Source organism: Oxyura jamaicensis, chromosome 8 (genome assembly GCF_011077185.1).
Source record: "Oxyura jamaicensis isolate SHBP4307 breed ruddy duck chromosome 8, BPBGC_Ojam_1.0, whole genome shotgun sequence".
Classification (NCBI taxonomy): Eukaryota; Metazoa; Chordata; class Aves; order Anseriformes; family Anatidae; genus Oxyura; species Oxyura jamaicensis.
In genome coordinates, this window is record NC_048900.1 from 25813700 (window position 1) to 25839366 (window position 25667).

At 37.9% G+C, this 25667-nt stretch overlaps 2 protein-coding genes across 6 annotated transcripts in view; one reads left to right on the forward strand and one right to left on the reverse strand.

Moving 5' to 3' along the window:
• Positions 1 to 40: 40 nt before the first annotated feature.
• Positions 41 to 4234, forward strand: PRPF38A (pre-mRNA processing factor 38A). Its single transcript, XM_035332889.1, has 10 exons — positions 41 to 284; positions 392 to 551; positions 1049 to 1170; positions 1647 to 1732; positions 1904 to 2014; positions 2432 to 2544; positions 3072 to 3098; positions 3177 to 3274; positions 3599 to 3647; positions 3894 to 4234. The coding sequence occupies exons 1-10, from the start codon at positions 155 to 157 to the stop codon at positions 3934 to 3936; spliced, it is 939 nt and encodes a 312-aa protein (XP_035188780.1). The 5' UTR covers positions 41 to 154; the 3' UTR covers positions 3937 to 4234.
• Positions 4235 to 5031: 797 nt separating this feature from the next.
• The window catches only part of TUT4 (terminal uridylyl transferase 4), a 44015-nt gene continuing 23379 nt past the window's right edge, over positions 5032 to 25667 (reverse strand). For 4 of the 5 annotated variants that reach the window (XM_035332886.1, XM_035332884.1, XM_035332883.1 and 1 more), the window contains 21 exons: positions 25103 to 25222; positions 24536 to 24757; positions 24209 to 24383; positions 21499 to 22238; positions 20907 to 21057; positions 20400 to 20486; positions 18898 to 19001; positions 18471 to 18528; positions 18273 to 18376; positions 17582 to 17671; positions 16971 to 17084; positions 15812 to 15889; positions 15259 to 15436; positions 14926 to 14973; positions 14749 to 14831; positions 14166 to 14281; positions 13660 to 13820; positions 12637 to 12734; positions 9654 to 10179; positions 6850 to 7023; positions 5032 to 5823 (listed from right to left, as the gene is read on the reverse strand). In XM_035332886.1, coding sequence (XP_035188777.1) covers positions 5732 to 5823; positions 6850 to 7023; positions 9654 to 10179; positions 12637 to 12734; positions 13660 to 13820; positions 14166 to 14281; positions 14749 to 14831; positions 14926 to 14973; positions 15259 to 15436; positions 15812 to 15889; positions 16971 to 17084; positions 17582 to 17671; positions 18273 to 18376; positions 18471 to 18528; positions 18898 to 19001; positions 20400 to 20486; positions 20907 to 21057; positions 21499 to 22238; positions 24209 to 24383; positions 24536 to 24757; positions 25103 to 25222 — 3519 coding nt within the window. In that variant the 3' untranslated portion in view covers positions 5032 to 5731. The remainder of the gene's footprint in view (positions 5824 to 6849; positions 7024 to 9653; positions 10180 to 12636; positions 12735 to 13659; positions 13821 to 14165; positions 14282 to 14748; positions 14832 to 14925; positions 14974 to 15258; positions 15437 to 15811; positions 15890 to 16970; positions 17085 to 17581; positions 17672 to 18272; positions 18377 to 18470; positions 18529 to 18897; positions 19002 to 20399; positions 20487 to 20906; positions 21058 to 21498; positions 22239 to 24208; positions 24384 to 24535; positions 24758 to 25102; positions 25223 to 25667) is intronic. The other variant, XM_035332887.1, reaches the window with a different exon arrangement.

Here is a 25667-nt window from a genome sequence, read left to right on the forward strand (position 1 = left end):
GAGCTCCGCCATATTTGTACCTGGCAGCGGCGCCGGAAGGGAGGTGCCTGCCCGAAAATAAGGTGGCAGCGGGGGGCAGGGGTCCGGAAGCGGAATCGGTCGCGGCCCGTCACGGAAGCGGGCAGCGGAGGGGCGCCGCCGGGCTGGGGCGGCCATGGCGAACCGGACGGTGAAGGACGCGCACAGCATCCACGGCACCAACCCGCAGTACCTGGTGGAGAAGATCATCCGCACCCGCATCTACGAGTCCAAGTACTGGAAGGAGGAGTGCTTCGGCCTCACGGGTACGGCGGGGCGGGCCGGGGGGCCCTGGGGTGGCCCTGAAGGGCTCTGAGGAAGTCCCCCCGCGCTGAGGGGCCTCCCCCTGACGCGCTGTTCTGCTCCCCTGCAGCCGAGCTGGTGGTGGACAAGGCCATGGAGCTGAAGTACGTGGGGGGCGTCTACGGCGGGAACATCAAGCCCACGCCATTCCTGTGCCTGACGCTGAAGATGCTGCAGATCCAGCCCGAAAAGGACATCATCGTGGAGTTCATCAAAAACGAGGACTTTAAGTAAGCCTGTGTATGCTGTCGTGGTGGTATTTTATTTTGAAATTGTCGTAATAAATGAAACGTGGATGCCCAGAACGGCCAGGGGAACCCCAGATAAGGTCTAGTTTTCTCTTGTATGCGTTAAAGCTCTTCTTGTTAACGCACAGCCTTACCCTTGCTCTGAAGGGTTTGCTCTCCACATCATCTAGGTTGTTGAAATTGCTCACCTTTGTGGCATGTGCTGTCTGTGATAATGCAGCTCTGCCTGAAGTATGTGGAATGAGGTGCATTAGTACAACCAGAGTCAGCTACTTTCTCTTTCCCTAATCACTGGAAGTGATAATGCGCCTCCTGCATGCATAAACAACCCATACAGAGTACATGTATCTACTCAAGTATTTGAAGGAGAAAATTATGATAGCATGTAGGCTTTCCTCAGGTATTTCTGGGAAAAATCCTCTTACCCAAACTGCGAACTATGTAAACATATCAAATAAGTGGAATGATTTGCCTTTCAGGTACGTCCGAATGCTCGGTGCGCTGTACATGAGGCTGACGGGCACAGCTATTGACTGCTACAAGTATCTTGAACCGCTCTACAATGATTATCGAAAAATAAAAAGTCAGAACAGAAATGGGGGTAAGCAGCTTTACACCGTTACGATTTCTCAATGCCTCATAGATGACCTCTTTTTAGAAAAACCTAATGTGATAAAGTTAAATATTCTTTGGTAATATAGCTTAAGATAGGGAAAACTGTATTCTCAAAGTTTTGCTTTTACTTGTTCATTTTGACTAGTTTGTTGCTGATCTTGCTGATGTGTACAAACAAGAACTGCCTTGCTTATTTTGCTTTCCTCAAGTGCTTGTGTTCTCTGGACACTGAAACTCAGTTCCACAAATACCACAGACACCACTTGTGAGTTTAAGTACTGACAATCTACTAGTCCTAGCTAGCTGTGTGTTGTTTCCCATTTCTGCAAGACAGATCTAATGATTTCCCTTACCGTTATGATTAAAAACTGTTATTTGTACAGCACGCTCAACAAAGTCTGAAACATTTCATCTTTATCAGCTAGCACTAATCTTGTCTTAAATTCTTTCTCTCCCCCCTAGAATTTGAGTTGATGCACGTGGATGAATTCATTGATGAACTACTCCATGAGGAACGTGTGTGTGATATCATTCTGCCTCGACTACAGGTTCGGAAAAGTGGATGGTCTAACTGCATCAGATTTAGTACTTGTATAAGCTCCTGGCTTGTTGCATGAAGCTGCAGTTCAGGCCCTTTGGGCATGTAAGATGTCCATGTCAGCTGCCTCCTTCGGTGTTTGTTCTTGAGCTATATAAGATAAAGTTGTAATTTCTTCTAGAAACGATATGTTCTGGAAGAAGCTGAGCAACTCGAGCCTCGTGTTAGTGCTTTGGAAGAAGATATGGATGATGTAGAATCTAGCGAGGAGGAAGAGGAGGAAGACGAAAAGGTTAGTGACCTATTTGCAGAGGGATTGTTTAAACCAGTACTTGGATGGATCACCCCAGGCTTTGTGGCCTATGAGAAATATTTGAGGGGAGGCCTCAGAAAGCTGTTTACAGTTCTTACATCCTCCCTTGATCAATTTTCATGTAAGCTGCCAGTGAGAATATTTTTGACTCTAAAGTGCTTTGTCAAGCTTTCCTGTCTGCTGAAACTCACAGATCTGGATCTGTTCTGTGCTACCTAAATGCATTTCAGGTCTGTTGTTTTATGTACATAGGAGAGAGGGTGATGATTTAAGTTATGGTGACAATCATAGTCAATTCTACTGTACTTCGCTTATTTATTGTTCAGAGTCCCTATTGATTAAAAAAAAAAAAAAAAGAAACGAGCTACAGAAATACTTTTTCCCCGTTGTTTCCAGTTGGAACGAGCACCTTCTCCTGACCACCGCAGAAGAGGCTACAGGGACCTTGATAAACCTCGCAGGTCTCCAGCAGTGCGATACAGGCGGAGCCGAAGCAGGTCTCCACGAAGGTGACACATGGCTCTTTTTAAGCATTACTTTAACCTACAATGCTGCAGAGTGAAGCATGAAAGCAAAGATGATAATTGAGCAGAATCTCCTACACCTAATTCCTTTAGTCACTTTCTAAAGTAAGGAGTTGCAATGCACAGCTGCAGTCAACATCTGTCTGTACCTTTCCCTTGTTCTTCAGTAACTTGAACTTGCTGGCCAACATTAGCTAAATCTGACAATAGAATGAAGATATGAAGGGGAACCAAGTGCTTGTTTTTGCGTAAGCCAAAGGTTGGAGAGAGAATCGAATTATTCCTGCTGGTAGTAAGCCAGAAAAAAGTCACAACTCTTCAGCTGACCGTATAGGCCAAACGAGGAGCATGCACTGCCTCTCGTGCATCGGGCCAAACAGACACTAACTAGGAATATGGGAAAGTGCAAAGGAAGCTGTGGTGCTGTTGCTGGGGAATACGGGAAATGAAATTACTGGTTCTGTTGGCTTGTTTTTTTTTTTTTAATGACCCTCTTTCTCCCCACATTACAGGCGAAGCCGCTCTCCAAAGAGAAGAAGGTAATTTTTTTTATATTATTTATTCTTAGAGTGCGTGTGTTTTTAGTATGGCTATCTTACAAGATTCTTTTCTCTCAGTCCATCACCACGCCGGGAGAGGCATCGCAGCAAAAGCCCTAGACGACACCGGAGCAGATCCAGGGAGAGGCGCCACAGATCAAGATCTAAGTCTCCAGGTATTTCTGTAGTTGACAGGTTAAATCTGGCATGTCTTTATCAGCAGAATATCCACTGCAAGAAAAATCTATGTCACAATATCAAGAAGCTAGTTTAGGTGTTTAATCTAGCTTATAAAGTGATTAGTTATATGAAAGCATTGCTGGAGAACTCCTTCAATACATACAAAATTGCCTTGAGTGCATTTTTCAGGTATTTGACTGCCTAATTAAGCCTAGAGTTCTGCTATTATCTACAGTATTATCACCAGAAGCAAACTGCATTAACAAAATAAAAGAATTCTGGGGTCTATGGAAGTAATGGTTATTTTTTTAATCTTATAGGGCACCACCGTAGTCACAGACACAGAAGTCATTCCAAATCCCCTGAAAGGTAGTATTTCTTGGTATATTTCTTAAGTGACTGTACAGTTGAAGGTGGTCTTACTTGTCATTGAATCTTGGGAACTGAAGGTCTTCTTACAATACTAAAGTATTTTGTGTGGTACCTCACCTGGTGTTATAGTGAAGTCATTATCCATATTTGACAATAGAAAACACTGAACCACTATGTATCATGCTGATCTTATGACACAGTACTAATCACTGTTTTATATAGCTTAACTGTTCTCTCCTTCAGATCTAAGAAAAGCCACAAGAAGAGTCGTCGAGGGAATGAATAATGATAACTCCAGCAGTTCGGGGAGCTGGAAGTGTGGTCTAATACTGTCCTATATCTGCTTTGTGGGACAGCTGAGTATGTACTGGCTGCTTTAGCAGCCCATTTCCTTAGTCCATCTTCTCTTGTGTAAGTGTTTTTGTTTCCTTGTTTTTTTAACTAAAAGAAAGCTAAAGATCCTCTTTAGGTAGTTACTTTCTTATTCTTGTGATAGAATTTGAGGATTGTTTTTAAAGTGTTTTTCCTAAGGCCTGTAACATCAGTGAAGAGCAATAATAAAAGGGGGGCTGTCTTTAAAGGAGTCTTCTGCTTTCTTTTGTAATACTTTTAGACTTCTCATTTAAGCTGCCTTTATTTTCAAATCAAGGCAATGTTTTGACTAACAGCTGCAGCATTAAGTTACTAAAGTTAGAATATGTTTAAGTCAAACACTGAAGAACTACCAGCCTAAAATATATCTTAGTAAACCTGTATTACAGAAAAGGAAGTGATTCTATGAAAATCCAGTATGCTTACTAAGAGCCAAAGGTAACTTAAACCTAGTCTTTAACATAGTTGTCACTTCTTACTTTGTTGTAAGAATCATCCTTAAGTCTAATGATACTGCTATCAGAAGAAGCGTATCAGACAGTTCAAAAGCTTCAAGTAGAAAAAAAGTTTTTGCCTGAAAAGCATTATGTTAACAAGTACAGTTAAGAGACAGTAAACTACTCCTGTGAACACAGAGCATTTATGGCCTACCTGTGGGAGAGCGCAACACAATAGCTCAGCTCTAGCATCCCTCAACATTAGCATTCAGTAAAACCCTGTTTTTCAAATGAAAAATATTAAAGTTCTTAGTCAAGTTACAGTTCTTGGTACATTTAATGACATGGCAGGAACACAGTTGTGCTAAGCCCAGTTTGTATGACCCCTTTATTTGTAATCTTGCTCCAGGAGCATGGGCAGACAGTTTTGTCACCTGAATCCTGCATATACAAGTTGGGATGTTTACTATCTATGTATTTTCACATACTGCCCAATGAGCATTAACAACACCAAGTAGTAAGCCAAATTAATTTATGAAAAGTCCATAGAGTTACCTCATTGTACAGCTTGATTTTTTTTAAGATAGTTTTCATATTAGTTTGGAAAGGGTATAAACAGAAAAGGTGTACGTTTCCCTCAGATCAGGTATTCTACAAGAAAGACTAGCCTGCGAACAGTACGGGGAAAAACATGCACTGACTGTATGTCTCATTTTAAATGAGAGATGAAAGATGACTAGTTTTAATACTTAACTATAGGTTGGTTTTGTTATTCTAATTACAGTCAAATACATACAAATAGGGAAAAGGAAAAAGTCTTTTATCCTTTTTTTTGCAGTTTTATTTTTCTTTTAAAAAATGTTTTGGCACTACATAGTTCTGTAAAGAATAGAAGTGACAAATTTTTAAACACATGAAATCCCTTTCTAATTTTATTTTTTAGAACAATATATATAAAGTCTGAAGCAACCAAAGTATGAATACAGCTAATAGAAAATAAAGAACTTAATTTTAAAAATTCTCTCTCTTTACAGTTTATCAAGATAAAACAAAACACAATTCCCCTTAAAAATAGGGTAATAAAATAGATGAAATTTGTATCACTTAGTTTTGTGATACTAGTAAAAACTATAGTTCGTATCTATGTACAAATGATACAGTTTAAAAACAGTCTTAAATAATCTTGTATCTAAACACGTTGCATTAAGATTTTAGATCAGAACCTGAATTTTTTCCTCCCCTCCCCCCACCCACCCACCACCCCTTTCAATTTCACTTTTTCTGTTGAATGTAATTCAGATTCAAGTGTGGGTGTCCTTGAGACAGAAGCGAGAACCGCTGGTTACTCTGCATCAGTGGACCAGCTAAAAGAAAATGGATTACAATTACTTCAGCAAATTAAACACATTTAACAGTGCTTGGCTACTTTAAATTAATCTTACTTAGCAACTAAGTAATTTACAAGACTGACACAAGTGCTATCTGTATAACTAACCCATTTAATGGGACAATGCAGTGTTACTTCAGTGCTATCTCCAACACTCCCTCAGAATCATCAATACATCATTTTGTTTCATTACTTCAATCTTAGCTAACAAAAATAATTTCACATTGTTTAAATGGGGGTCTCATTTGGAAACCTCGCTACACTCAACAGATTAGATTTTGAGAAAAGGATTTGGTGCCAGTATCTCATTTTATACAATGTAACACAGCAACCGCAAGCTTCCAAGTAAAATTTCAGCCTGGTTTCTCACTTAGCAGAGCCAAAGGTTGTCTTCCTACTGTCTTTCCCAATCCTACAAGAGGCTGGACACCTTTACCTCACTAGCATTAGAAAGAGTTCAGATAAAGTCAGTTCTTCAATGCTCTCTCAATAACTGAACCTGATGCAACTTTGAAGGTAGCACTGCTTTGATTGCAGTTGGACCAGATAACCTCCAGAGGCTCCTTCCAACCTCAATTATTCTATGGTCTTGTAAGTTGTAAGCTTTCACGTCTGTAAGGCATTCCACAAGCAATGTACAGAAGTCAAATAAAATGAATTGGCACAAAATTTTCTTCAAATTCTTAACATTCATGGGCAAATCATCTTAACCTCTAGCGAAGCACGGGTGACTCTACAGTGAGACACCAGCAGCGGAAGAGGAAAAAGGCTGGAAGTGCAACAGAATGCAAGCTGACTCTGAATTTAGAAGGATTTAGCCCCTTCCCTCCCACAAAGATTTGCATCCATCCATACAGGAAGCCGAAGTGCTGATTTGACTCTTGGATTCGCTATGGTTCCAGGGAGCCTAGGCAAGTGAAACATGATCCTTGGCTTTTAAAGCCTTTGAGACAGTAAAGAGACATGTTGCATGAGCTGTTGATTCATATACTAGTTCTAGTACCTTGAGGGTAGAAAGGTTTGTTCGGTGGATAGCTGGCATTTCCCTGCTGCATGTAGTTCTGAGGCATATTGTAAGGCCACGCTCCTCGGAGGAGAGGAAAATGGGTAGGGGTCCCATGGTCCCAAGGGACAGAAGGAGGGTTCATTTTACCAAACTGTCCTTGGAAACCCTGATCTATTTTTCAATTGAAAGGGAAAAGCACATTGCAAGTTGAAATAATTAAACAGTAAGTCACAAATACAATTTACATCTCAAATAACAGTTTGCAGGGGACTTAATGTGATTAGTCTGACGTGCTACTATTTTTTATTTTTTTTAATATACATAATAAAAATTACCACCTAAATTAATTCGTTATTCACTGTAATGGAATTTATTGGAGGGGAAGACACAGGATGAATCAATAATGTGGTGGAATCAAGACCTACAATTCCACACAAAAATAAATTAGACTTTGTCATTCTCATGACAAAAAATACAAGTTCTGAACAATGTTACTAACATCTGAGCCCACACAAATCTTCACTATCACTGACGTGTGACATGACAGCTATTATCCTGCAAAAAATAACTCCCAGAAGCTATACACTGGAATTCCACTAATACCTGTATGCTTAAGAAACTCAATATGCAGATCACTGGATGATCTTAAAACTTAAATTTCATTTTTAGAGAGAAAATATTAAGAACATGTGAAATAAGTACACAAACTGTAAGCTATTCCATTTACAAATCTAATATCACTGCAGAAATTAGCATGAGAAATCAAGCATCCAAGGAGGCAGGACACACAACAGCTTACGCCAAATGCTGTATTATTAACTCTGCTCTTTTTACTCATAGCCCTCAGTTTTGTAAGACAAAGCAATGCCTGCTAATTTAGAAATACAATCAATGTACATTAAAAAAAAAGTAACTAACAGTAAGTCAGTTCCCCTTCAGATTCATCAGAAAACTTTTAGACAACTTTAAATAAATAAAAGCAAGCTACAGGTTTCAAAATTGTAACTTTTATACAATAAAACATGAAGAATGGCTTTGGAGTAAAAATAAAAAGGTCATCTGTCTGCAAGTTCTAATGATCCTACTCCTGATCTGATTATCTACTGAAAATAAAGTTTCTCATTCCAATTCAAGGTTACGTGAGCCAAAGCAGTTTTCCACGAACTTAGTGTTAACAATTTGTCCCAAGCAAGTATGAAAAAGCAGGCTTCAAACAGAGCAGACAGCTCATCTTTACTGTGTGCCTACCCAGTGACCCCACCTTAATGGCATCTAAGCCATAAAGGCAACAAAGCTGATTAAAATACAAGAAAAAATAGCAGGACTGAGTACTAGGAAAAGGAGTGCAGTAAGAATTGGAAATAGATGGAGCTGAGTGAAGGGGGAAAAAGGTACTGAGACTGACAGCACAAGAAATCTGAAAAACCTTCTGTGCAGGCAAGACAGCAGTGGAAGCAAACATAATGAAACAGAGCAGAAGGAAAAAGACTGAAGACAGAGACTGACTGGACTACATGATGAAAAATGGGACTGGTTAAGGGAAGAAGGAGAATGGAGGAGAAATTAGGATTGAAAGAGCTAGTGTGCAAGAAGGCAGCTGCCCAAGTAAGAATGGTTGGCTTGGAAGAAGGTACTTGAGAAAATATCAGGGTTGGACTGGTCATGGAGCACAGAGGTCCCTGCACAGAGAATTAAGGTCATAAGCGATGGATGGTTAGGGACAAAGCACGCTGAAAGCTCAGCACACTGGCAGCAGTTCCTGTACCCTCTAAAATACACTCTCCACAAAGCTTCAAAAACAAAATCATGCATCTCCTGCACTTCAACAAATGTGTGAAAAACTCACTGGTGTAGTGTATCTCATTCACTGCTGTTGATTCACAGCTGAAAATCCACTGTTGCTGCCAATTACTCTGTTAGTGCAGAGAAAGGCTGTGCAGGACATTTCCCCAATTTCCATCTCCTGATGAACAACTGCATCAGCATGTTATATAAGTGTGTATGTATATATACACACACACACACATATATATGTACGTATTTATCCATCATATATATTTGAACAGAGGAGGAGTTAAAATAAATCAAAAGACCACTATTATGCTTTAAAAGATAACAGTTTAAGTTCAAGGGCTGCCACATTTCAAGTTGCTTAGAAAACTGTGGGCTTTAATTACTATATACTTTTTTTCCTGAGCTTCAAACATACAGGTGTACTTGGCTTTATTCTTACGAGGCAAAAGACTGTTGCCCACTTGTTGCAGGGCAAACATTTACAATGTATTCTCAGGAAATAATGTCAAGATTAAGGAAGTGAGGCAGGATAAACTGTAAGATGAACAACTGCATAACACCACGTATACTGCAGTAAATACAGGGGGACAATACTCAGCTTGCACAACCATAATTCTGCCGGTGTTAACATCGTAGCTGCAATCTCGGCATTCATCTAATAATCTATGTAACAACATAAACGGAAACTGCATTTGTAAGCATGCTCGCAGAAACATACTTTAGACTCAAACAATTATTCAAGCATTGCTCAGTTGAATGCATGTTTTCTCATGTGTTGCAAAAGCCATTAATGGCAGATAGGACTATGCATAAAATTTTACAAAGATTCAACTTGCATATTTTTTTTTCCCTATAAAAATTATAGGAAATTAAGACAATGAAGGTAATGACTTTGTTTCTTAAGCATGTTTTTTTACGTAAAACAAATTGGAAGAGTTAGCTGTTTCTGTAACACTTAACATTTGTACACAAAGTGTGAGAGGTTTGATACAACAGAGAAGAATTACCTGAATTCCCCACAGTGCCATTGTTCACCAGTGAGTTTGGAGTCACAGGATTGTGCCAGTGTCCCTCATGAGAAGTGCTGGGGATTCCCATGGGCCTGGCAGCAGGCTGTGCAAAGATGATACTGGGATCATTCAAGCTTACACTGCTCTGGTTATTTGTGGTGGTGCTGCTGCCAGATCTCATAGAAAATGGAACATTTGTAGAATGAGGAGGGTTACCCGGTGCAGAGTGAATAACGGGCCCGTGAATAGGCCATGAAGTGTTAGGAAGCTGAATTTGGTGGTGATGGTGCATCTGAAGTAGTCCCAGGTTATGCAAGGTGGAATACTGACCTGGGGGAGATTGGGGAAAGTTAAACAAAGGCAGCTGGACCTGATGGGGTGGCTGCGCACCCTGCTGTGGTTGTGGAACGTGCTTAGACTGGGATATTGGTTGTGGCTGAGTCTGGTTAATGGAGGCTGGCTGAGAGGAATTCTGTGTAAATTGTTGAGGTTGTGGAGAATAAGATGATTGATGCGAATCAGACTGGAGGGGAAAAAAAAGTATGTATTTCTGATTAGTTCACTAGCTATTTAATGGTGTTTTTTCTTTAATAAGCAACCAACTTATTAGTTTATTTATAAAAAAAGGCAGAGCACTCCCCAGCAACACCCCAACTACTAAGTCCAAGATCCCGCTGGTTTAAATAAAAGCAGTTCAGCTGACATTCTTTTTCCCCAACAGATTATTTGGCCTGCCAACATGGCACCATCCCACCACCAAAATCATCATTTTACGCAAACATTAGCCACAAGCTCTTCATTAGACTCCTCACACATCTGTTTCTGATTTTTTCATCAGTGCCTTCCCTACCCTGTTTATTTACAGCCCAGAATCTCATTAAAGAGGTAACTTACTTTGAACAGAGTTGTTCTTATTACTACAGATACTTTTGTAAGTGATTCTAAAACAAGTTTCAAATATTTCTTTAGCTGTTATATAACCTGTTAAACAAGAAATTGAACCTCCTAAGGATCAGTTTCAATCTCTGTATCCTGATGTCATGTCATGGCTGAAGGAACAGAAACAGTCGGTATTACAGCACTTACAGAGCTCTTACAAAGTCTTCCCTTTCACCAGCAACAGGAACAGGCATAAGCCTACTTCATCTGTTTGGTGTTACAACTAAACAGAGAAGCACTTCAAGAACTCAGTTGGCAGGGAAAGACGTACCCCAGCTTATCTGCCGAAATTTATTACCAGTATTAATGTAATTTGTTTTTAAGCACTCAGATAAGACGGTGATGGAATGAGAAAGGTATCTCCAAAGAGAGGTCCAAATGTGAGATGTCTGCCTAGGTCAGAGATGGTTATCTGATTCTCAGATTTCCATCTTCCCCTAGAGGTGCTTGCCTCCCTCCACAGACTACAGCAGACAGCTAAGCTCCAAGTCAGCTGCTGTCAAACATCTGAAGTTAAAGGTCTCAGCAGCTTGTCACTACCCATGACTGCTCTCCTGTTTAAACTGGCAGTCACTTTTCTTCAGTAACCAGTAGGTCTACAGGACTTCCTAATGCCAGCCTTTCACAGCGTTATGTTGAGCAGCATGCTGTGTCTTTGCCTAAGCAAAGCTGAAGCCCAGAAGCTAGGATTGCTCCCTGCTGCTATTCCACCTGTTTCTGTTGTACTGCCTCCTATATCTTTCTATCAAACAAGGAAGAGCCTTCTTGCAAACATTAAATTATCACAACCATGTATTGGACATGCTAGCAGCAGGAGAGGAGGAAAGCTAGGCTCCAGCCTCTATGTCTGCTTCTGCAGCCCTATTTTCTATTTTCTTTTCCTCTTGCTCCACTGACATTCCCACTTCCTATCCTCAAACAACCCTCAGCACACATTCTCCAAGAAGTGCCAGCCAAATGACAGCCATGTAACACATGCACAGTGTCCAAGACATCCAGATGACACAAGACTCTGCACATACACTGGACCTACTGCATCTGATGTGCCTACGTGTGTACCCACACGTCCAGCTTCAATTTCTCAAGCAGAAACAGAAGGCTCCAAAGATACTCCTTCACTTAGGTTAGGACTGTATCAGTCCCTCCTTAACAGTGTATTATTATAGTAAAAATGATGTTATAAGGTCTGTTACTGGAGCAAACACTCCAATAAATGACTCATCAGTTATGAAATACTTTACACCTAAAGTAGTAAACTGAACAAAGAGCATCAGGAAGCAGCAGCCCCAATTACTACATTTGCTTACTTGCCAGCTTCATGTGCAGGCACAACTTTCTCATGCTACTAGCTTAAAATTAGTAAGTTTCCACTGTATTCTATACTTCTGTAACATTAAATGTTAACAGCTGTATTTACTCAAATACCCTCCGCTATCTATCACACTTTGGAGCAAGTTAAACACATCTTATCTGGTTCTATATACACTTCAACAAATTCTGAGAAAACTACCAAACATTCTCCCACTGTCCTGTTTGTGCTTCTAGTTTGTGCTGGCAGACTCTTTCCCTGTATAACATCTGAATTGAGGAGTGATTCATCCATGTTCCTGGTCTGTTCATGGCAGTCCCCTCAGACAGCTCTTTTTTTAAACTACAGAGAATCACGATAGTCACAAACCTAGATCTCTAGCATTTAACAATAAGCTGAGCTTTACTTCCCTTAGTAACTACAGAATGTTGCCAGAATAACTAAGCACAAGACTTCAAAAGCCACCCTAACTTCAATTTGACAAATAGTGAAGCTGACCTTTCAGAATTGAGTTCTCCTATGAAATGTGACTATTGAAAGATCATGAACAGTCTTAAAGAGACACTGTGTTATAAATCAAAGTTTCATTAACTGGCTATGTAAAGTGCAATGCTGTCATTATAAAGTCCAGAATCTGTTCAAAAAATCTGGGCAAACCTATTCCTGGCACAGCCCAGGGTTGCTGATTTGCTAAAGCTACTTACTTTGATACTGTAGCTAATTGGAACTTACACATTCTGATGACTGTCTAGTACGCAAGGGTCGTTCCACTTGCTGCTGGCTTACAGCCACTAGCTGTGAATTTACCATGCTTCGGACCAACTGGGTGCCTAGTCAAGGAACAAGAAAAAATTAAATAAAAAACACAAGGTTATGGATTACAGTATGAACACAGAACTGGGAGTCATGTGACACAGTGTAGGTAAATGACTTTAACCTCTCCTCCCTTTAAGGGGAAAACTTTTCATCTACTGGTAACAGCTGACACCAGCTAAAGCCAAAATCTAATTCTGTGTAATACAAATCCTAGCATGAACAAGGTTCACTTTGCTAACAGGTGGGAGTGCTCCTTTACACAGGTTTCCACACTATTGCTGTGAGTAGCGGGATTTCAAACAGCATTAGCAACAGCAGAAACTTTCAGGCAAAGCGGAAAAAAGGGGATATCAGAATACAGAAAAGCAGCAAGATTCTCTCCACAATTCATTTATCATGTCTTTCCCTACTTTTTCAAGTACCATGGACCCTGAAGGACATAATTTGAATGGGTTTGCAGTTAGATTTGTCTTTAAATACTAAAAGTGATTTCAAAACTGGATCTAGTTCCTTAATGGATCTGCATGCTTTTAGAAGTGATACTTAAGACCACTGTTGTTTTGTGAAAATACATTTACTTACCTCTCACAGATGATAGAGGGTTAGCTAACATTTAAGAAACACTTAGAAAAGGAAATGCATTCAATTATTACTATGATTACTACTTCTAAATGCACCCATTGAGAGTTGAAGTCAAATAATTCAAGACTCTGAAGGCTATACTTACTGCTGAGTACGTTTTTACCACCCATACAAAGACTATAATTCAATAGGTATTACTTCTCTTGAAGAAAAGCACCACTTAATCTAAAAGCAGTATTTGCAATGACTGAAAGGATTAGTTGCAGTTCAAAAGTTAATTACCAGGTCTGAAGACAAACCTAGAAAGAAGGAATGTCAGAACTTTCAGACGATACTAAGAACACCAACTTTCCTTACCTGGCACACTACTATTTCTCTGTCGGGTTTGTTTGAATTCAGGACAATCTCTTCTAACATGACCCACATCTCCACAGATGAAACACCTCTTCTCTCTCGTTTCTCTATCTTCTTCTTTCACTTCTTTTTCATCATCTTTCTCGTTCTCTTTTTTCTTCAACCTGAATGATATTTTTTTATTAGCACTATTACAAAATCCACAACAAAAAACGTCCGTTGAGTTGTTAAGATTGTGCAAAGGGAACTGTTACATAACCAACAGCTGTACCAACATATAAGAACTTCAGGAATACCAGAAAAGTATTAATGATTAGAAACCAAGACAAGAGGCAAAGGTCTTCTTCAACATGAGGGTTGTAGGATTATTGAATATTAGTACCATTTTGTGAGCTGTACATACAATTTGAGAGAGAGTCTGTGTGGCTGAGCTGTGGCAGCATTTTCTGTGAAGAACAGATCAATCTCAGATTTTAATTTTTAAAATGTTAGCTTTATGCATTACTTACCTCCTTCTCTTTGGACAATCTTTCATGTAGTGACCAATTTTTCCACAGACACGACAACATCTGTCATTGGGTGCCAATTCCCCATCTGTCAGCACTTTCGAGTCAAAAAAGTATTCCTATTAAAACACATCAGACAGATACAATGTGTAAACCAATCACTTCAAAAGACTGAGAAATGAAAGAATAATAGAAAGCTTGCCTCTTCCTTCTTGTGAGCCTCTCACATCTTGTGAGCCTGTTTTTTTAGCTACATAAATAGCTACAAAAGCTCTTAAAGCTGTTTCTGGGTTTTAAAGCTGATTTTGCTGTTTTCTGCAATACTTAATGCCATACAATAAAAAGAACACAAAACAAAACACCAAAATAAGCTTACTTCTCGCCAAACTGCCACGGATACCCATCAGCCACCCAACTACTCCTGTGAATTTTATACCACAGAAATCCAATACTAAGCTGTACATTTTATGGAGGCAATGCATAAAATTGATAAAATTGATAAATACATACAAGAGATTTACTCTGGATGCATCATTTTAGTGGTCAGAGGAAGGTAAAAAAAACACTAAAAACTATAAAAACTTACAGCTTCTCTTCCAACAGTTGGGTAGAATGGAGTACCAAATAATTTCCTCCCATTGATAAATGCCTTCATTATGAAATTGGTCACTATTGAAGAAAGATAAAATTATTAGGAAACAGAAAAGGCACAACACTTTAGAAAACAGTAGCTGTTAATGATTAGAATAAATTAATAGCTTACTTTTCCTAGAGACTCCAGCACCAAGATTATGATTCAAGTCAAAAGGATCTATGTAAAGAAGGGGGGAAGAACAAACTTGAGTTGGAAAAAATGTAATGCAACATAACTTTTATTAACCTAATTTTTATTAACAGCACGTTAAAGATGTATATTTAAAAGTTTGGAGTCTAATCTCACTTTGTGAGCTGTAGGACTTGCAATTTTTTTTTATTATTATTTTTAAACATCGATGGTAGTTTGCTTACATAAAGATCCTGTGCAACAATGAGAACACATCCCAGAACAACAGCATACATCACTCCTTCATTAATGGAACCAAAATTCAGCAAGTACCTTCGATAGCAATACATTTGGACGTCCACTGTTTCTCAAACGTAGTTAACAGCTTCTTCTGCCGGATGCTGATCACATATTCCTTGAAGTCAAATTCTTCAGTGTAGAACCGCAGCAACCCTAGCCAGAGTTCTCCAAGTGATTCTGTGTTCTTTCCAAGAGAAGGCAGACGCTTCTTCTACATGCAATTGAAGACAATTTATACAGGTACAGTATTAAAAAAGCACTTTTCCTTCTCTCAAATCACCTCTCTAATTATAAGTTTGTCCATCACGGACAGTTGCACTTGGTCGCAGTAAGGTGAAATTAACAAGTCACTATAGTTAAAAGCAGTCCTGGATCAGGCTGATGTTATTATTTATCATTACATCTATTTTTACATGTGTATAAAAGGCAGACCCTCATTTCAGCAAAACAATTAATGTGGGAAGCTGCAGTAATACAGATACGGAATTTTAACTACTCCTTTGTGAAATACACTGTTAAAAATTTATCACTTTCTCATAAAAACAAGCCTTAAGCTTTAGTTACTCTTCTGGAATTAGAGTATTACCAATTCTTCCATGTCATCGAAGAAAAAGGCATTCCATCCATCCACCATTCTCTGTGGAATCTGTTTTCCATCAAATATCTGCCAAAATAGAAAGGGACACAGTTACCACTCTAATTCAAAGTCACCATAGAAGACCTGCAGTTGTTAAGAAATTGCACAAAAATAGAAATCTTTTAATTTTAGCTTTTACTTCTTATATGGGCAGTATTTCCAATTGCTAAAGCACTTGCAACTCTTTTTGTATTATTGCTATACCTCTCTCAAAGTCCTTGGACATTTTATTTTTATTTGTTCCTTACAACTAAGAAAACATGACTAAATTACTTTATCAAGATTCCAACATCCCTTTTGCCTGCAAAATCTCTAAGTAGACTTTATGAGATTTCTATTACATTGTCTTTAGCAAAGCCAACGGGAAATTCCACTGTTATTTAAATGTACTCTCAGAGGTAGCAATAAAATAACAACCCCCAACCACTACTGAAGTATCACCAAGAAAGTCAGAATCTCAACTGCTCTGTTTAAACCAATTTTCTTCTTGCAAGCAGACAAGTAAAAAGTCCAAGAGTGGTAATTTTCCAGAAGTGCTCAACAGTTACAGCATATCCAGGGAGAGGCAGATAGCTAACTAAGTATATTCCCCCACTTACCCAAGGAAGGTACAGAATGTTATTTTCTTAAATAAAGTTTCCTGGCACATGCAAAACAGTACCTTTAAAGTTGTACCAAAGCAATCGTTACCCTTTTTTCCCCTTACCTTATCAAAACAGAAAATGAACTCTCTCTTATAGATGAATAATTGAGCATTTAAAAAAATGATTGACAGTAATTGATAGACTTGCATCTCATGAGCATCTGGCACAATCTCGTTATTACAATTCCCTTCCCTCCCTCACCTGCCAATTTTTGTCCAAGCCTGCTCAGCGTGTAAATATCATCGTAAGGCCAAAAACCCAAAGTAAACTTAGCAGCAGAATTTAAATCTAACAGATTCCTGATTGTGCTGTGACTTTCATGTTAAGCTTTACCCACTAAAATCAAGTGGGAGGAAGTGCCCTGTATTTCATTCATCCCTCTAACCCTAAATGCACAGATTTTTCACATCTGGCTTGAAGCAGCAGTGCATTTATTTTCATAGCCTATTTTTCTATAAACTTACCTCCTGAAGAACTGGAATAACTGGTGGATTTCTCTGTTGTAGGAAGTACAAAACCATAAGGATATAGGCATACGAGGACAGACTACCACGGGATGCATCACCAATGTCACAGCGCTGAAAAAATACATTTTAAATAAAGTACTGAATTTACATGATATTATGCAAGAGTAATAACTATGACAGTGAGCAAACATAACCCCACCAGTAATAAAGAACACACTCATCTCATAACTAAAAATTGGTTTATGAAACCTGAAAAATAAAAGGCTTTTGAATCAAGAATCATTTGGAAAGCCTAGAATCCAATTAGACCAACATAAAACCAGAAAGCCTTCTAATAGCCAAAATATTTCTGGTTTATAATGTGCTGAAATACATGCTGGCAACCTTACTGTCTTTCATGGAAATGGACAATTGAATTCTGAGATTAGAACTTGATTCTGACACACATAATCAGATGGAGTACAGTCATCTTAAGAAAGTTTGCGTCTTCATATCAGTAGCATTCTGCTATCTTCTTTACAGTTGCTATTAAGCAAAAGATAAACTTAGTGGCTGTATCAGAAAACACAAATACATACATACAAATAAATATGACCTTTTTATATTACCTTTGCAAAAACTTTCATTGTATAGCCCAGATACTGCACTCTAGGATCAATAGCTGCATATGTAGCCAGCATTCTTGTGTTATGCTGTGCCTGAAAAAAAAATTAAACAGGTTTTCCAGTGTAATTTATTGCTTATTATAGTGCAGTCTGCAGTTGAAGCACAGGAAATGCACAATACAATTGGAGGATAAAAAATACACATAGCTATTCCAAAATATTCATGCAGTATTTCCTGCACAAACATAACTGAAAGGTGAAATCAGGACATCATTAATAACAATAACCATGGAAAACACCACCAAAAAAACTAAGTCTGTAAGATGACTCACAACTGGATCAAATCCGACTAATTCAATTTTCATGGGAGAATGTGAGCCCGTTACATAAGAAATAGTGCAGTTCATTGTACTAGGTGTAAGCTAGGATGAGATGTACTATTCATGATGGCAAAAAGGCCACTGACTAACAGCTTCTCAGAAGCATTCACAAAAATGCTGTATCATGATACTGATATGCCATCATGCTACTTTGGGATTAGGGTGTGGCCATTATTTAAATAATGTAGAAAAAAGGAACACACACAAGCACTCTAATTCCAGTCTCAAAATTATTCCCTCAGATGATTATTTGAAAGAGTTGCAACCAATTTAAAAGCCTTCTTGAACACAGAGGCAAACAAACAGATGCTTACCAGTGTATTGTATAAACTGATATCCCCTTCTAAGCCACTCCGTCTATGTTCAAATTTTACTATAGGCACTTTGGCTGTTGTTATAGGCAAGATGTTTCTCAAACCTGGAGAGGCAACACTTTAGTACATAAAACATTTCTATTAACTACGTATATAGTAAAAGTAAGTATAAAACAGACAATACTTTAAAACACCTACCTGGATGCTTCTTGAGAACTTTTGCCAGACCTTCTATTATTTCCTTACAGTTCAATTTCTAGGGAAAATAAATATCACAGCTTCAGATGTTTAAACATGGATTCTGTCCCAACAAGCACACTTACCATCAAATATGTATTTTGTACAGAAAAAGTCTATGCACAAAAAAAAAATAATCTATAAGCCATTTATATAAACTGGTGACTCATATTCTCTATGTGGATGTTTACAGTGCTCTGAACGTCTATCTATAGAGCACTAAGTAAATTAAGCTGTATCTTAGCTTGTTTCAGTTGTGTGGAGTACAACAAGCCAGTGTGCTACCAGCAAAATCCTACCTGCTCTGTATACAGAAATACTAACTGAATGAAAAACCTTAGAGAGTTCTTGAATTTAAACAGTAAAACACCAACTTCAGAGTTCTTACCTCCGCATTTTCATGGCCTTCCAATGTCATGCATATATCTAGATCACTGTCCCGAAATCCAAATCCATTTTTTGAAGAGCCAAACAAGCAAAGTCTGGCTTTGTCTGATAAAAAAGGAGACCAAAAATAAAATAACGTAAAAGAGAGTTCTTTTGCAGTTTAACAGTAAGTGCCTACCACGGAATACTAATTACTTGAGATGTCTGGGTGCACATAAAAATGAGTTTTAGACAAGCTCACAACATCATTTCTAACAATTCATATTTGATAATGGAAGAAGCATAGTATTTTAACTGATTTATAGGAAGTGAGGTAGGAAGAAAAAACATGTAATTTTTGAGTGAGGTATGATACAGTGTCACTAGCCATTTAAATGCCATCCTTAAGTGTGGTAAGATGTTTTATATGTAACCACACTTTCCTTTTTTAAATAAATCAACGTGCAAACCCAGACACCAGTAAAACTTAACCCCACAGACAAAGCAGAGCTATTTTAAGGCACTTAAAATATAAATTTAACCAAAAATATTACTGGATCTATATTGTATATTTTTCCCTTAACTATGTAAATTTGTCCTCATAAATTTCTATAGCCATAACATTGCTTTTATCTTCTTGAACAATGTAAGAATAATAATACTTCACAGAACAGTATTTCATAATGGTTTTATATACAATACACATTTTCATTTGAAACAAAATATATTATAATGCATTTCCATTCTTGTAAAGGAAAAGAAGTTATGTAGCCAAGAGAAAGCAATTTCTTCTTAAAATAACATTTTGCTGCTCTACTGGAATCCTAAACCTTTAATGGAATCTGAAATCTTAAAAGCCTTTCAAGGCTCTGTAACAGGTCTCAATCGTCAGCTGCTGCCAATAAATGGAGGGCACAGCCAACGGACAGAAGTGTAATTCACGGTTCCTTGATCACTGGCCAGCTACAGCAAAATGAATGGCCTTCTGTGTAAAGCAATGGACTGGAATTCAGGAGACCTGTGTTTGGTACCTGCCTCTAGCACTATTTTATAACATCTCCAAAAAGGCCACTTCTCACCTCCATGCCTTGATTCCATCATTGCAGTATGATGCTTCTTCCTATTTTATAAAAGGGATGTGAAGGTATAAACTAAGATTTCCAAGACACTCAAATACTGGTGACTTGGCAACTAAGGTACTTGGCCCACAGCTCAGGTAACATGAAACCCGGCTGGCCAGGACCCGTTCGGTCTTTTTTTTTTTTTTTTCCTGACTGCAATAGTCCTGTATCTGCATTATCACTCTTGCAGCTTTTCCTACACTCTGGGGACTCTCCCATGGAATAGCACAGGATGGATGTTCACTTTAGAAGCCTACAAGATAGGCTTACACGCAGAGTTAAAACCAGATGCCACTGCTTTGAACAAGGAAAATGAGCATTGATGAGACGACTTAAAACTTCACGCTCCGGACAACTTCAGTGGAGAAAGCAATATCAAGAATCACTACCTACAGGTACATACCATTATACTCTTTTCGAATAAATCTTTCCAAGCTTGCCAGAATTTGTTCTCTGTTTTGTTGCTCAGATAAAGGAGGAGATAATTCATCTAAGTAAAAACAAGTTAGAAGACAATCAACGTGACATTCTGCTACCTCAAAAATCTTTTCAGCTAATTAAAAGAATCGGATTAAATACATTTTTTAAAACAAACATTTGCTCTCCTTGAATATCAATTAAAATGTTTTTCTTTCTTTTTATGATGTCATTAAAGTTGCTAGGATTTTCTTTCAGATGTCTGATCTTTTGGCAAACACTGCACCCAAAAGGGGATTTTCCCACAAGATGACGTACAAATTGACAAACACAAGATCTAGTTCTGCCCGGAGACTAATTTTCTGGGAACACCAGTAACTTCTTAGTAACTTACCTAACAATTTCTTCCCATCAAATGTACTAGAATAAGCAGTTCAACCTTGTAACTTTTATTTTTTTTTTCCAGATCATATATCACACTTCAGCAACTTACCAAAACATCTCTTACACACTATATCAAGTATTTCTCGAAATCTGTCTGTCAATGGTGGTAGTGGTTTTAGATCAATTTTCTTAAAATCCTCTGGGCAGTCATTTTTGGAATGTCCATCCCGTTTGCAGATGCTGCATACTATAGTTGGAGGCTTTCAAAAAAGAAAAGAGCACAAACACCATTTTACTTTAAAAATTGTTCAACAGATCCAACATTTGCATTGAAGTCACACAACCAAGAATATTTAACATCTGAACAGCAACAGAGCATCTACAAAGAACATGAGTACATTTCAACAGGCTGCATTTATTTCTCACAGTGCATAAGAGCACCTGGAAATTCTACAAGAAAGTAGACGTGGAAATCAAAAAAGCTGTGCATAATATGGGGGCAACAGACTGCCTAATACAAATGGCATACACGTTCCGCGTTTTTCAGTCCAGAGTTAACAGGTACTCTAAAAATGCCAGAGCTCCCATTCATAACACACTGGAACAATAGATAGAAAATCCCATTACCCATCCACCCTTAATTTTAGTTATTTGAAAGTATCAGCCCACTCATACCAGCAAGGCTTAAATAAGCCACTTACCTTTCCTGAAGTCAAAATAAACTTATCAAACACATAATGCATTTCTTCTGTAGAGAGTCTGCCTTCATCTTTGAGATCGTGATTTTCCACCATTGCTTTGCAGTTGTGCGAGGTAGCTGGTGTGCCAGTGCACTGATTCTGAGAAGACTCTGTTACCAAATTCTGTCTACTTTCAGCATCAGAAAATTCATTACTAGAATTTGTGTCATACGACTGATGTTCACTGCAGTTACAATGGTGGCTTAGCTCACCTTCAGTTAGACAAACTTCTGAAATCTCTAGATCATCCCTCTCTTTAAGTGATTTTTGCTTTAATTCACAGCACTCGTTAGAAATAAGGGATAAAGCTGCTTCTTTGTCTTCATCATAACTAGAGTCCAACGTTGAAAGTAGCAAAGAGTCTCTGTTCTTAGAAGTATATTTTTTGGCTACACATTCTACCATTTCATTACATTCAAGATCGTTCTCCAGTATGTTACATCCACCTCCTGTATTTTGTTTATCTACAACTTTTTTCCCGTGTGGAAGGCAACAGTTGGCTACAGATTCTTCAGATCTTGTGGATTTCTTATTAATTTTCCCTTTTTCCTTTTTCCTGGTGTCTGGCTTGGATTTAATCCCATCTTTACTTTGTGGACATGCAAAATATTTATACGCTGTCCTAAATCGCTCCAGGATGTACTCAAATACCATCTGGCTATTTAGACTTCGTGCAACATTCCTCTTTAGTGCAAAGGGATCTAGGAAGAAAAATAATAATTTCATTAGCAATCTTTCATTGCTGCATTTCAAATAGCTAATCCAGACTAAAGTAGTTGAAACACTTAAGTTATGATACAGTAGTTCAAAATGAAAGATTCTTATAACATAATCCAGAACCATATTTGGTTACACTTAGACAATGTAGGACCCATAAGGCTTCTTGGATTTCCTCCACACAAAACAACATGTGGCCACTAATGGCCAGCTAACATAAACTACCCTAAATAGTGTTATTTTTAAAAGAAAAAACACAGGTACATGCCACTATATCACGGTGAACTTCTAAGCTAGAAATGAAAATAAATGTACATATATTTTGCCTTTGTAAGTCTGCCTGCACTTTTTTTCTTCATTAAAGAAGGATTTGCATTTCCAGTATAAAATTAATTTATCTAAGGGTAATATTACGGTTATAAGTATGATGTGAACCAATCTCACCAGGTTTCATTCTTAGTTCTTCCTAGCAATTTCTAGATCAAACATTTTTTCCAAGTAAAAAGAGCACTTACATAGTTGCTCTAAGTTTCCCTTGGAAGACAGCATCAAACTGAGATTCTGTTACTCACTTCATAATTTCAGTTACAAATTTTACATTAAAAAAACAAAGACAAGGAAAACAACAACACTACTGCACACACAAAAAACACAGGAAACAGAAGCAGAATGCAATCTTTCTTTAAAAATAGCTTCCTCCTTCTTTCTCAAGAATTTGTCCTTTCATCTTACAGGTTTTAGTTTCCCACACACTGACTACATACTAGTCTAGCTTTAAAACTTTCTAGCTAAAACTGATCAAAGAAAAGAATTGGGAAAAAAAGAATTGGGAAAAGAAAGCCGTGAGTGATTTCAACACCCTCTACTCAACATGTGCCTCAACAATTCATTACCTGAACAAGAAGGAAAAGTAAGGAGAAAGTAAAACTTTGCTGACTGGTCCTTCAATATTCCTTTAGTAACTTGTTCTTTACCTGTATGTTCTCTTTAACCTATTTATCCTCACCCCCTCTCTCACCTCCTACGTGTTACAGGAAACACAATTCATCAACATATCTATATTGACTGTGTCCAAAATTCATTACTCATGCTTTTATAAAAATATCACCTTAAATGGTTTCTTAGCCTTCCTCACATCCCCAATTCTTGTATTCTTAAGGCCAATTCAGAATGCCATGCATTGCTCTGTGACTTTCCCTGTTAAGTATCGTTTACATATTTTTCTGAGCTGAGGAACAGAAATAAAGACGTCTTCCAGTTATAAAGAAGTAACAGGCAAAACACTTTTCTTTCTTTGTGTTTCTCTCCCCAACATACATAACTCAGGTTACGTATTACCATCAAATTCACATGGTCTTCTCGCCACAAAAGCATTTCCCTTAGCAGGGTATTCAGACCACAAAGCACAGTTTATGACAGGCTATTCAGTTTCACAGCATGGAAATACTACCAACAGGGAAAGGGGTGGGGGTTACTTTAGTGGTTTGCTCCAGTTTACCTCTCTGCTCAGCCTGCATCAGTATCAGAGAAAAACTGATAGCTGGCAGCACTCAAAATACATGGTGGTTTTGGAAATGCCTGTAGAGATGCCAAAAATTGATAATACCAGAATTATCAAAAAGGAAAAAAAAGTAACAGTTTACAAAAATAATGGTTTACAGAATTAAATGAAATAGATGGAGATAAGAACAGAATGGTAAGAAACAGTGAGAAAAGTTTACACGCTGTTTTTCAAGGACTAGGACTGCAAACATTAGCACTATAGAGAAAATTGGTCTGTAAACAGTCTAAACAGGTGACAAAATATACCAAAAAGAAAAATAAACAAAAAACTTTCCTCTCCAATATAATTTAATTTATTGTCCAGATATGCTGTGTCAGACCTATTAAGTACAGGGTATATAAAGATAATGCTGCATAATGACTACAGAACTAGAAAAAGGTATTATCCTACCTTCAATGGCTATTCGCCTTTTAGGCCAGTTCTTGTTCTCTCTGGTTAAGAGTTCTTGTACCCGTATGCTGATGACATATTCCTCCAAAGCAAATTCCAGTGTGTAAAACTTCAACAGTTCTAACCACAGTTGCCCCAGTGAAACTTGGTGAGGGGTTTTGAATGCTAAGAGTGACTGAAATAGACAGATAAGAACACTCAGCTGCACTAACAAATACATATTCTTTTTTTTTTTTTTTTCCTAGTTCCATCCAGTATTAATGTTTAAAGATCAAAAATAGGACTAGGACACAATATGATTTCAGCGAAATAAAACCATTGACTTACATTACCGTGTTTCTCCTTTGCATTATTTTGGCTGTCCACTTCTGAGCTGGTTACCTTCTTACCACCACCTTTTTGTTGTTCAACTTTAGTTTTACCTTCTGCTCCAACTGAGTTTTTTGCTGAACCGTTTGTTGATGGTTTGTACTCCCACCGTACAAACTCCTCTTCTTCTATACCTTTCAGTTGGTGGTCGTCTGGCTTCTTTGAATCAAAGCCTTCAATCTAACAACAATTAGAGTAGTTCTGAAACATGACTGTATCTAACACATACAACCAAATGTTTTCACCAAAAGTAACAATGACATTTGTAATATTTATCCCCCTCAAGAATAACTGATGTACATTTAAAGAACAAAGTATTTCCCCTTCCTCCAAAATATAGCTTGGTACAACTGCACAGGCTATAGCAGCTGTCTTCAGACATCACCTCTATGAGGACTACATAACAGTATGTTCTATTTACAAATTTCTTAAGCAAACTGGTTCTGCATATTTTATGACCTTACAGAAATTACTGAGATTATTTCAATGTTAACAGTAGGGTTACTGTATTATCAAAACACTTACCCAATTACCCAAATAGGATGGTAAAATAGGTGGTTTTCTTTGTTGAAGAAAAAATATCACCATTAAGGCAAAGGAATATGAAGGAATTCCACCTTCAGCCTGACAGTCAATGTGGCAGAGCTATAAAAGAATAAAATCATTACTTTTCTGGTATAATATCAGCACTTCAATTTATAATATATCATAAAAGCACAAATATTTAAGAAATTATGTGAGATAAATACTAAAGCCAAATGGAAAACCCTTTAATCTCAAAAACCACAGTCAATAATGTATTTCATTTTGTTTTAGAAATTGAGAGAGAAAATGGTAAAGTAGTCGTAAATTGTTCGTCTGTGATCTAGACCATAAAACAACACACCACTTTTCTTGTGGTATTAGCTACATTAAAAGCACAGATCAGTCAGGCCATGTATAAAGGAAATGCAAGTTAGAATAACTCATACAATCTTAGTTACACTAATTTATTTTCTATTACCTTCCTTAGTTTCTTCATATTTTGTGATTGTAAGGCACACTTATGTTCCTATCTACAATTCCAGTCAACTGCCAGGTACTTGCTATT